Genomic DNA, 12,342 nt, shown 5'->3' with positions numbered 1-12,342 from the left:
AAAGAACATAGAAGGAGGATAGGAGGAAGTTATTGTCTTGCTCTCACTAATCCAGCCCCTTCCTGTATGGGTACAGCCTGGATGGAGCTGTGTAACTCATTGACTGAAAGGAAAGGAAGAGACCTTCAGAGCTCCAGAGGGGCCAGCAGGGAAAGGAGATATATGGCAGAAGTGTCTCTAATGAAAAGCATATTCCACACCTTTAGTTAGGAGCAGTCAGACCCAGACTGTGCCAAACTCAATCTGCCAAAATGTAGAAGGCAACTCTGAGTGAGATAGGAAAGGATGGTGGAGCCAGCTTTGTGGCTTTTCTCCTGAGTGTGCTGCTTTGACGGGGAGAGCTGTGCCTCTCCTCTGAGAAGCTGAGTGGCCTCCGCACTGCCACACAAGGGCCTAAGTAGGATGGCCGGTATCAACCACATATCCGAAGGTAGTGAGGTTGCAGGCAGCGACATAGCTGGAGACCGTTAGGAGCAGGGGACTGGGCTCTGGAATGGGATGAGGATATTCAAATTAATTTACTTTGGAAAAAATATCTTTGTAGGATTGCAGTATAAATGCTGGCAAAGCAATTGTTTAACCACTAAAGTGAACTTTGCAGTTCAGACATGCTCCAAAAAAAGGAGTCAACATCTCTATGGGGAAGATGTATTTTAGCCCAGTGCACAAATGGTTCACACACAAGAAGAGCCAACATTTGTGCTCTGGCCATTTCTAAGACCAAGGGCTTAGAAAAAGAGGTTGGGGGCGGGGGGAGAAATCTTGACCAATGCTCACAGCAACTCCATTTTTCTCTTTAGCGCCTGGTGCGGATGAACATGCCAATCTCGCCTGAAGATTTAACAGTCCACTTCACCTCCACACTGATGGCCTTGATCCGGACCGCTCTCGAAATCAAGCTTGCCACAGGTGAGAGGTGAGGTGGTGGTGGCAGAGGGAGGCGAGGGCTGAAAGCTGGTGGGAGCTCCCCAGTCCTCCTGAAAATGCAGGAACACTCACATGGGTGGAAATCTTTCTCTTTCCACCCTGCCATCCACCAGTGCCCAAGGGTGACAGTGAGGCACAGGGCTGCGCAGCAGAGAGGGGTCCCAAGGCCAGACCTGCCTTCGGGGAGATGTAGGTGAGATGCAGAGTTGTATTTGGCCACCTTACGAGCTCTCAGCTGTGACGTCCCACGCACCTACAGATTGCTGTATATTGGAAACAACAGTTTCCATACCTAGTTCCTTAGCAATGCCAGCAGGAGCATAAAGAGGCCCTTCCTCTCCAGTGTTGCTGTCTGCTGGTAGTGAAACAGTCACTTGGAGCTCTGTAAACTGTATTCTGCCTTGAGATAAAATTGAATTATTTAAGTGTTTAATCAGGCATATACTTGACTTCCCAGTTAAACATTACAGTTTGATAAAATACAGTGACTTTTTCTCTGGGTCATTACGCTATTTAATTAGTCTGACTGGGGTCAGAATCAAGGCATGACTGGCCAAAGCACTTTTATACCTAATTTAAAAACTAACAGGAGGTAACAATGTTCTTATGGGTGAAGAGCATGGTTGTGTTAGGATGTTGTGCTTTTCCTAAGTGGTTTTAGGCTGGCCTTTTACCATCTCGATATTAATTACCTCCTTCATAAGCTGTAGAAACTTTTGGTTTTGATGCTTTGGGTAGGCATTGCTGGCGGAAGACCACATTTTGTGGCTGCTGGAACACCCTGGAGAGGGACACAGAGGATCAGAGATTCTCATTTTTAAGCATGCAATTAAGAATATCTGGATTTTTAGGGGCCAACACCTTATTGCAGTAATAACCTCTATGGTTACTACTGAATATGATTACCTAACCTCTAAGGATGATGAAGCCTTGAGAGTTAGTGTTATTTTATGATTCTAGTTTTAGCATTATTTTATGATTCTAATTACATGTCAGCAACAGCGATTCAAACAGGCTTCTTCAGTTGGAAATGGCACTTCCTCTGATTTTTTTTTTTTGACGCATACTGAAAGGGAACTGGAAAATAGAGCTCAATTGATAGCACTGAATTATTTCTAGGGTTTATCTCTGCTGTGGGTTGTGAGTTCTTGACCTGGTTTATTTTTATGTGCTTGGTTTGAATAGATTTAATGGGCTGCATTTAATTGAGTCTTTAGTGGGACTTACAGACCCTTAATAAACCCTCCCTAATGAGATTCAATTTGGGAGTTCAAGCCACCATTTAGTAGCATACCCAGAGTCTCCTCCCATTACTTTTCTCTTAGAAAAATAATCTCTGTCATTCAGATGAGCTACTTAATTGCCTACTGTGTAGCGTGTCCATTTGGGAGCTGGCCTGTTGGTGTACGTAGACTTTAATCACTTTCCACTTGTGTACTGAGACATCACTTTGGCCATTTGAATAAAGCTGCTGTGTTGGGCTCTTTCTGTTTTGTGTTGTTATATAGCTTCTGTCTGATGGTGTCGACACAGAACGGTATTTTAATGTTTGTCTCATTCCCAAACACTCTAGGAAGGGTTAGTGGTGGTGGAGAGGGTTTATAATAATTCACGGGACTGTTAATAGCTCAGACTTGCTGTAATTTCGTAGCCAGATGGTTTTCCTGTTAAGTCCTATTGTGCTTCTGAAAAGAGCTGAAGGAAAAGGACGGCACCTAGACTCATCCCACTGTTAAGCACCTAACTAAGATGATGAAGCTGGGAATATAGTTCTCTTTAGCTCTCTTTAGAGCCACCTGGGAGAAATGCTTGTGCAAAGGCATCTTGGAGCAGCAGCTCAGCCCACGTTCTCTAATGTGCTCCCTGGAGGCTGCTGCTTCGTTCTGTTGGCAGTATATGGTCCCTTGAATGCTGAGGCACCTGCAATCAACTTGAATAAGTCTGAGCCTAAGTTTAAGGCTGAGGTAATAGCCCAGGGGCCAGCAGATTGAAGTGGTGGCTGGCCATGCTGAGCTCAGGCACTTTTGTGTGATGGAGGAGGTCACCGATCCCATCTGCTGCAGCTGGTCCCAGAAACAGGACAGGAGTAATCGCCTTTTCTTTTGCTTACTGCAAAGAGGGGTAGGTGCTGAATGGACCAGCATTTCCCCTCTTCTTCACATGCCTTTTCTCTCCCCTCCCTTCTTGTTCAGGGGGCGTGAAACAGCACCAGTGTGATGCTGAGCTGAGAAAAGAGATCTCGCTGGTTTGGCCCAATCTGTCCCAAAAGACACTGGATTTATTGGTGCCTCCTCACAAACGTAAGTGGTACACCATCACGCACCCAACCCAGCCCAGCTGTCTAAGAAACCGAGTTAGGTGTTTCCCTCCCTGCTTGCTCTGCCCTGGCCTCACCTAGGTGCAGAGTCATCTCAAGGATACAGTAAAGAAATGCAGCGTAAGTCAGCTTCGAGATATCACCTCCCCAGCATTCGCAGCCCATGTCTCCATGAGATGGTTGTCTAAGGAGTAAGCAAGCCAAGGTCACATCCAGGCATTTTCCTCGTTACATTTCAGTGGGTTTCCAATGCACCAGGAAGGGAGTGATGCCCTGTTTGGTCTCTTCCAGAGTTTTTTCATAGCTTTATTTACTTCCAGTCTGTGCCATATAGGACAGGAGAGCGATTTCTGCCATTTGGGATCAATCTGCTCCAGAAAATAAAGAGAAGAAAGTTAAAGTTTGCCGAGAACTCAAGTAATCAGAAGTGAGGCACTTTGGTGCTAAAGGCCTTTTTGTTATTTAATGATGTCCTGGGCAAACGTACTGAGAAAATGGAAAGTTTGCCATTATCTTGATTGGCCAAAATGAGGGCTCTGGATTCCTGATTAATGAGAAACCATGCAGACCAATAAAGGCATTGTTAATTAACAAAAATGAGGGAGCTGAAGAGGTGCAAATCAGAGGGTAGTGACTGCCTAAGTCTTTTTCTGCCCACCTCTCTTGATGCTTTTATATCTGGTGCTTTAACCCTTTGCTCTGAGGCATTTGTTCAGCTGCCGTGTAGGGAAAGGCCAGTAGCATAGCTGTGAGGGCAAAAAAGGCATCTGGAAATAGTGAAATACACTCTAAAAGTATATTAGCCCATTATGCCCTAGTTGACTGTTTTTCAAAGGAAGAGAAATGAAGCTTCTCTGTTGATAAAAAGCTGGCAGCAGATCTGGTATTAATTTAGCAATTCTTCTGTAAGTCGTGCTCTGTTTTCCACAGAAAGCTAGAAAGAAGGGCTGTCCTCAGATGTGAAAAGCAGCAGCAGGCAAAGATGGGAGGAAGGAAAGGGAAAGCGTTGATCTTAAGTGTGTTATAATCTTTTCTTGCTCTTTTTTTCTTTCCCTCACTTTTCTCTGTCTTTCTTTTCCCTCATTATTCTAATGTGACCTCTTCTTTCTCCTCGTTTTACATGCCCATTTGATTTTGTTACTTATTGTGCTCTTTGACTTACTCTTTTCTTCTGCTGCTCCTTTTCCTTTCTCCCTTTAACCAGCCGATGAGATGACCGTGGGGAAGGTCTATGCAGCGCTCATGATATTTGACTTCTACAAGCAGAATAAAAACAGCAGGGAACAAGTTCACCAGCCTCCTGGAGGCCTGTGTCAGGTACTCACCTTCTGCAGCAGTGGGCAATTCCAGCAGATCTCATGGGCTCATTTCATCTGGAAAGTCTGGCTGCTTCTCCAAGCAGGATTTGAAAATACTGTCTTGAAAACGGAAATCTCTCCTGAAAGTCTCTCTCTCTCTCTCTCTCTCTCTCATGCTCTTTCTCTCAAAAAAAACAAAAAAAAAGCAATTTCCATTTCCAGAAGGTCTGAAAAAAGTTCCAAAAAATTGCAAGTAATATGGGTGTCTATTTTCAGAAGTGGCCTACATGCTGGGACACCAAAGATGTATTGAAAGCTGATATTAGTTTGGTTCCAAAATGCCTAAGTTACTTTTGAAAATGGGAATTATGCTTCAAAACAATTTTGGCTCTAGAAGATTTGAAGATCTTCAGTTTGGCTGAAGATCCAAAATTTCTTGGAAATATCTCCATGTTGATGCTTGGATGCTTTCACCTTCTTTGAGCATTTGCTATTAAAAATGAGGGTTGAGTGTTTGGGGGAAATGTTTTGACCGGAGTAAGGGGCAAAGGGGTTGGTGATTCTTATTGCAGCGCAAACACTTCATTTATTACTGTTCATTTATATCTCCTTTATCCCTACTAACGCTGTAATAATCACTTCATAGCCCTTCCGCATGATGGGGTGGTGATTTTTGAGTCAGAAGCTGAGATTCTTGCTTAGAACTGAGAACAGCTCCCAAGGACAGGCCTGGCCTATAACAGAATAGGAATTGCCAGAAAGAAAATCTTTCCAGTACTTTCACTGATACAAATTAACCTCAAATCTTCTACCGCACAAGTATCTTACACTACTGAAGCCAGTGACAAAGTTCTCTTCGGATTTAGGTGTTCCAGATTTTTTCTCCTAAAGATTGTAATATGGACACACGTAAGAACAGCCACACTGGCTCTCTGGGTAATAGCTCTCTGAAGGTGATAAGTCGCTGATATTTAGGGAAAGAGTGTGAGAAATGAATGAGTGTGGGGCAATACGTCCCCTGATTTTCCTACTGAGCTTCTCATAGTTTGCCCTTAGGGACTTTCTGAGGTGGGAGTTTTATCCTCATCTTGGTACTTAATAGCTCTGCATAGACTTGTCATGATGGTGAGAGGTCACTTGTATAAATGGAAGACAGCCTGGTGAATACATGTAATGTACTCCGCAAACAGCAACTGGCTTGGGATTTAATCCCCAGGGTTTTTCGATATGACATGGAACTACTTGACTTCAGGATCAGCATCCTCAGAACAGGGATCCAGCATGGCCACATCCGTCCCTCACGGAGACCAGGCTGAGGCTAGAGCAGAACCTGACTCAGTATGACAACCTGTGACCTGAATTACACAGCTCCTTTGGTCTCCAGCTTCTCCTTTGCAGCCCCACGTCACATTAGTAAAATCCGGCTCTACTCTGGAGCCTGGAGGGAAAATTTTTTAGAGTGAATGTGGACTGTAGCACAAATGTTCCCTTCAACTTTGCCCTGTGCAAAGAAAAAACAGCAATTGTTCTTCAGAGCCTCTGACAGCTCTGGGAAGGTTGGGATGTTTTTTCTGCTGAGATAATCTTTCAGGGTGACTAAGTGGGCATTTTATTAACTAGGAAAGACGCAGACATTTTCCATACCCAAGTGTGTGTCTCTGACAGCCTTTCTTTGTACTTTGCAGCCTGGACCGGTGTCGCTGTTCCACCCCCTGAAGGCCACTTTGGAGCAAACCCAGCCCACAGCATTCAACAATGCAAAAGCGTTCCTTCGTCAAAAAAGCTCTGCTTCGCTCAACAACGGAGGTGCTCTGTGAGTATCCCGTGACCTCCTCACCAAAGCTGTAATCAGAAAAGGGGCATGCTGGGCATAAGCATCAACCCTGACTGCTGCTAGTTTGGTTGCTTTGGAAAGGGGGTAGCACATCCGATGACAAGAGCGGTGGCCCGTTCACACTGCGGCTGGGGGATGTCCCACTGGCAGCTACCAGATTGCCTCAGCGCGGCTCTGCTTCCCACTGCTGCCACAGGCTGCAACTGCCCACGTGGGGACAGTGCTGGACTCTCCAGAACTCGGTGTTTTCTTAATAGTCTCGTCCAACTCTTAATTTCAGGGCTTTCCATCATGGCTAGTTTAAAATGGGAGTTTGATTACGAGAATTTGGGATTGTTGCAATACAACCGAACAAAACCCAACCCACCAACCAAGCACCAATGCAGTGATCTCTCACGGACTTCAGTGGTCCTCAGGAGCAAAGAACTCCCTCAGGATCATGGCACTCGATACCAGCAAGAGCTTCCTGAGGCTTTGAGAGCTTTCCTGAGAACCTGGCTTTTTCTTTTTGGGCAAAATATCTCCAGAAAAAGCTTACCAAACATTTATAATAATAGTGAACATCCTAATCAATTCTCCCTTTCCTTCTCTTCCTCAGGTGACATTCTCCTGGTGTCATACTTGTCATGGATTTTTAGTTACAGCTCTCTGGGGTTTACATGGCCTTAATAACCATGGTGGGAAACCAATGTGAGCCGTATAACAATAAAAACCCAGGGCTGCCTGTAATAGCTCAGTATACTTTAGTAAGGCTACAGATGTGCCTGTCCCATATCATTTAACAGCTGTTTGTCTAACTGGTCTTACCCATATAATGTCTCTGTTTTATACACACTCAATTAGTTTTTTCCATATTTTTTATTTTCTAATATTGCTGCCATACTCTTTGGTGGTATTGTTTGGTGCTGGTTCTTCTAATCTGTAGCAGAAAATATGCTTGCCTAACAGTGCCTGAACTTCAAAATTGTTCATTCTTCTCCATCAGAACTTAAGCTGCAGAAGCTGATTTCCTCAGTTATTTTTAAAAAATTTATTGTGCTGCTTGATTTGGTTTCCTCAGGCTACTCAGAAAAAGGTCCTGCCAAAGCCCAGGGGATCTTATAGCTTCACCAGCCACTGTGCCCATTCTGCATCTAGTTTCACAAGATTTGGGAAACCTTTGAAAACTGGAAGGGTACCTCAGCACTCTGTCGTCTTCATCACAATGAGACTAGCAGAACATCTCTGCAAAAGTGTTCATCTTTCTTTCCTCTCTACCTTTTGACAGGCCAGCCTCGGAGGGTGGGATCAAAGAATCCAGTTCCTGGGGCACTCAACGCACCCAGGATGTGTTTTATGAAACCAGGACACCAGCTTTCGAACGAGGCCACTCAGAAGAAATCTCCATTGAACGGGTGAGCGGACAGGTGAAGGCAGACTGAAATGCAGTGGTTATCAACAGATATCAAGTTTGACACTTCCCTGATAGCTGAAGAGTTCCTCTGTCTCTGGAGACAAGTATTGTTCTCTCTCTTAGCAACCCAAAGCTTGCTTCATTGTTATGAAGAAAAAAAGAAATATGGTAGTTTGTACTATAACTTCATGTATGGACACTTTTGCTGGAAATGCGTGTCTACACCTGGAACTGCCAAGGAAGAGTTACTTAGGGTTATCTCTTCCTGGGCCGTTAGCCTCCTGTCATTTCACACGGACTCTTGAGTGGTGGCCTTGCTGGCCAGAGGTGTCTGGCAGTCATTGCCATGGCTGGTGGAAGAGCTTGTGCCACTGTTGCCCATGCTGAAGACAATGCTTCAAAAAATAGCAACCTCTGCACTCCACAGCTCTTGGTTTACTCTCTTTGCCCTACCGGCATCTCTTCAGAAGTAAACCCAATTTAGAAAAATCCTGCTAGGGTGATGGCTTTAAAGCTTATGTTTATGTTCTTGCTACTGACACTATTTCTTGATTCAATCAGGTGGTAGAAATGAGGGAAATCAGCCCCACACTTACCAATGGAGAGCACCAACCAGGCCTGGAGAGCCAGGGCCGGGCGGCTTCCATGCCACGCCTGGCTGCGGAAACTCAGGTGAGCTGTACTGGTGGTAGCAGACTGAGAGTAAGTCAAGAACTCCGTACATTCCCTCTTCTTGTCATATTGTTTAAAGTTGCTTACGAATATTTCATTTTAAAAGACATTTGTTGAAACTGGAGAAAGTTAGCAAGCCTTTGTGCTTTGGATTGCCGGCATTCATGCATAGGCACAGTACTGTCCCCAGACTTACGCAGCCCTGGCTGCAGCAAAAAGCAACGTAGAAAAGTCCTGCTGTATGGGTAACTAACTGATGGCTACGTACCCACGAGTATCTATTCGGATTAATTGGGGGTCACGACATTGTTTGCAGACCTGTATTCCTGGAAAGCATGTGTTTCCAACTGACAGTGGTGTGCCATCTATCCAAGCAGCATGTCCTGGGTCCTAGCCATAAAATAAACTGGAAATGTGCTGTGATTCTATGGGATGAATGTAGGGGGTATGAGAAATACCAGGGAGTCTGTGCCTGGAAGGCTTCATTAAGACACTAAGCAGCTTCCCTGTTTCTTTCTCTTCTCATAGTATTTAGCATTTACTGTATTGTAGCATTAGTGGGTAATACACTGCTGAGGATTTAATTTCCCTTGCTTAACTTCTTGTAAAGAAGTCTCATCATTATAGTTGGCCTTTACAGCCACTTGGCATCTAATTGAGGCTGCTCCTTGGTGCATAGGATGCCATGGTTTTCATAGATTATTTCTGGGCATTTAACATGCTCACTGCTAACTCGTCTCCCCAGACACTCTCCAGTCACCATGCCACCTCTTGTTCGTTACAACATCTTGTACTCACAGTTGCATCTCTGTCATTCAGATAGCCTGATTCATACAATACTGGGCGAGTAGCCTGTGGCTGGGGGCTGTTCTCCATGGCTCTGCATGGGAAGCAGAACATGAAAGATGTGCTACAGTCTAAATATGCCCCAATAGCACCACCAGCTATGTCCATTCTGCTAACATGTTCAGGCTAGCACAAGTTACACTTAATTGGCTTACAAACTTCCCAGCTGACTTTAGAGACTGCTGCCTTTCTATGAGAGCTGCAGAAAATCGTTGAATAGGACCTTGTTTCCTGGGATTCTTTGAGTTACCAAGAACTCACTCAAGATACTTAAAAAAAGAAACAGACCCCAGAAAAAAACCTTTTCCCTCATGTCCTCCCTCCTAAAACAAAAGTTTCCCTTTAGTCCAGACAACGTGTGGCTTCTTTCCTTCCAAGGCAATGCACTTACCAACAGCACATGCCTTTCCTTAGGAAACTCCTCCCCATTGCAGTCTCAGCCTGCAGTTAATGTCGCTGTGATTTAACAAGAAACAGAGACCGAAAGGTCGCTTTGCTCAGAGCTCTCTTGAAAAGACACAAAAACTTCTAGGTTGCTTTCAGTACTCTGCTAAAGCCATTGCTTCATTTAGGAGGGAATGTCCTGTTGGTACCTCTCAGCCTGAGCATCCACTTGCCAAAACGTGGCAATGTCCAGTTGGCACCCAGCTCCCGTTACTACATAGAAGTGCCGAAAGAGTTAGGGACAAAACCTCCACTTTCTGTGATCAAATATGCTCAGGAGTGAATCTCGTGCTCATAGAAGCATGGTACACGTCCCCCAAGGCACAGCTGTTCCATGTGAAGACCGTCTAACCTAGTTATGAATCAGGCCTGTAATATCTGAGTGGACTAACCTTGTTTAATAATAAAATGTTTTAGTGGTTGTAGCTTCAGACGAGTAACTGATGTACTTTCTGTGTGTCTTCCCCTTCCGTGTCCCCCACCTCCCCTCTTACATGCTGCTTCCGGTACCCCCAAACTTTGAGTTCTTTATAACTCTCACTTGCAATGCTTTCTGTTTCCTCCTATTTTCGGTACTCTGCCCTTTCTGTTTGCCTGTCATTTCTTCGTCTTTTTGTGTTCCACTCTTAACCAAAAAAAAAAAAAAATCTGCCTATGCTTTCAATTTCACTTCCTCCTTCCCTCTTTGCTGTCCTCCTTCCCTCGTCACCTCCCTTCCCTTCGTCATGGTGTCTGCTGCACATCTGCCGTGATGTCTGACAATGGCTGTACTGTGGGGCTGCTTCAAATAATGTCTCTCATCTTGTCCGAATTGTTTGCAGAGGAGCAAAGCACGGTCACCTGGGAGTTACCTAGCAGTATGTAGTTTGCACTAAGTTGTATCCTATTAAACTCCTGTTAAGAAATAATTAACCTTCCTTAACCCTCTTCTTTTTCCCTTCTCATCTGGAGTACTATGTTGCACCGACGCAGCTGCTATCTCTATCCACTTTGCCGCAGCTCCCTCGATCCACAGTTGCACGCCGCACGCTGTAATCGCAGGGAGTTTTTTTCTTTTGTTTTGCGTATTTATTTATTTTGTATGCCTCGTTGCACAGGAATTTAGGAAGTGAAAACAATGGGTTTGGTAATGCGGAAGCAATTAGCAAGTCTCTCAATGGTTATGGCACAGTCTCCCGAGGCTTGTGTGGAGTGTGGGCACCCGTTAACATAACGAGAAATGTGTCAGAATTTCTGGGAAGGGTATTCTTTAGCCTGCTAAAATCCACTTCCCATTAGTATCAGTGAGGGGTTTTTATCCCTGTAATAAGTATACAATCAGGTCCAAAGAGGAATGGTCTTATGGACTTGGGTGGCTTTTTTGTTGGGAAATTTCTGACTTACCCTTAGCAGCTCTTAAATGGATTTCAGAAGTCTTGGTCTGTGCTTCTAGTGGGAAGTATTTTCCCAGTGTGCTTTTTTGCCCAGATCAATCAATTTCTGCATCTGATTGGCCAGTCTAGGATCCTCTTCTCCTCCGTTGTCTTCAGATTCAACAGTAAGTGGGAAGGACCAACATGAAGCTCTGATTTAACTCCTTGCCTATGGAAAGTGTGCACAGCAAGGACTACAGGAGGAGACAAATGCAGCACAACATACTCGAGTTAACTGGTGCAGACCCTGGGGATCCAGTGATGCTGCAGGCTGTGCTGTATTCTCCTGCCTCAGCTGCCCAGGCAGTGCTCTTTGGCTTCCTTGTATCTCTAACAGATGTTGTTTTAGTTCTAACATCCCATCTGAGACTCCAGTGGGAAGCACCAAAATTTAGGTGACTGACCTGAAAGAGAGAGAACGGCAAATAAAAACTCAGCTCAGCTTGCAACTTTGCATGGGAAGACAAGCTTCCCTGTATCTGAGAAGGCCCGCTGAAGGAAGCAGAGCAATTCTTTCTTTTCAAAGTAATGAATAGAGCTGCAAAACAACCAGCTTTGCATTATGTAAATATCACAAGGCAGCTGAGATCTGGATTTCAGAGTAAGCAAACAAAATAGCATAGACAGTAAAAGCAATACAAGGCTCTATGGAAAGGTTACTGAGAACAAAGTAAATGTTCTGCTAGAGCAGAACAGAACCTCATTCAAGGCACATATTGGACTGAAGATTCAAAAAAGCATACGACCTAAGGGACTAAAGGACATCCTGAGCTCCTTTCTAGGCAGGGTGAACTGCAGTGGTCCAAGGTCTTTCCTCTACCAAGCAGCTTATATATAACAATAGACCCCGAGAAGCCTCTAGAGGATGAATGAAGACCCATCTCCTCCTCAGCGCATTCTGCAAAGCACCTGGAGGCCAGGAAAGTGCAAGAACAGGAAACATAGTTGTTTTCCTTGTTTAGTGAGCCTTCTAACTGGCGACTGGGCAGTAGGACAGTGAAAGGCTGGGAGAATGGCTGTCTTACATAGGCTTGTGTTGATTTCTGCAGAGCATTTTGCAGGATTTTGAACCCAAAGGGAAGGTAACAGAATCCTGAGCTGCCACTGGCATGGGGACAGGGCTCAGCATTGCCCATAGGAGGTTGTGTTTCTCTGCACAGAGGTCTCATGATTTGCTCTTGAGCCACAAACGATGTGAA

At 44.8% G+C, this 12,342-nt stretch overlaps 1 protein-coding gene across 9 annotated transcripts in view; it reads left to right on the top strand.

The window, feature by feature from the left end:
* CACNA1B (calcium voltage-gated channel subunit alpha1 B) overlaps positions 1 to 12,342 on the top strand; it is a 324,011-nt gene that overhangs the window by 298,737 nt on the left and 12,932 nt on the right. For all 9 annotated transcript variants that reach the window (XM_068914607.1, XM_068914604.1, XM_068914605.1 and 6 more), the window contains 6 exons: positions 801 to 909; positions 3,120 to 3,227; positions 4,449 to 4,561; positions 6,228 to 6,355; positions 7,644 to 7,770; positions 8,331 to 8,441. In XM_068914607.1, coding sequence (XP_068770708.1) covers positions 801 to 909; positions 3,120 to 3,227; positions 4,449 to 4,561; positions 6,228 to 6,355; positions 7,644 to 7,770; positions 8,331 to 8,441 — 696 coding nt within the window. The remainder of the gene's footprint in view (positions 1 to 800; positions 910 to 3,119; positions 3,228 to 4,448; positions 4,562 to 6,227; positions 6,356 to 7,643; positions 7,771 to 8,330; positions 8,442 to 12,342) is intronic.

The sequence above is a fragment of the Struthio camelus genome, chromosome 20, assembly GCF_040807025.1.
Source record: "Struthio camelus isolate bStrCam1 chromosome 20, bStrCam1.hap1, whole genome shotgun sequence".
NCBI lineage: Eukaryota > Metazoa > Chordata > Aves > Struthioniformes > Struthionidae > Struthio > Struthio camelus.
The sequence above is the reverse complement of the archived record's forward strand: the minus strand, read 5'-3'. Positions and strand labels throughout refer to the sequence as shown.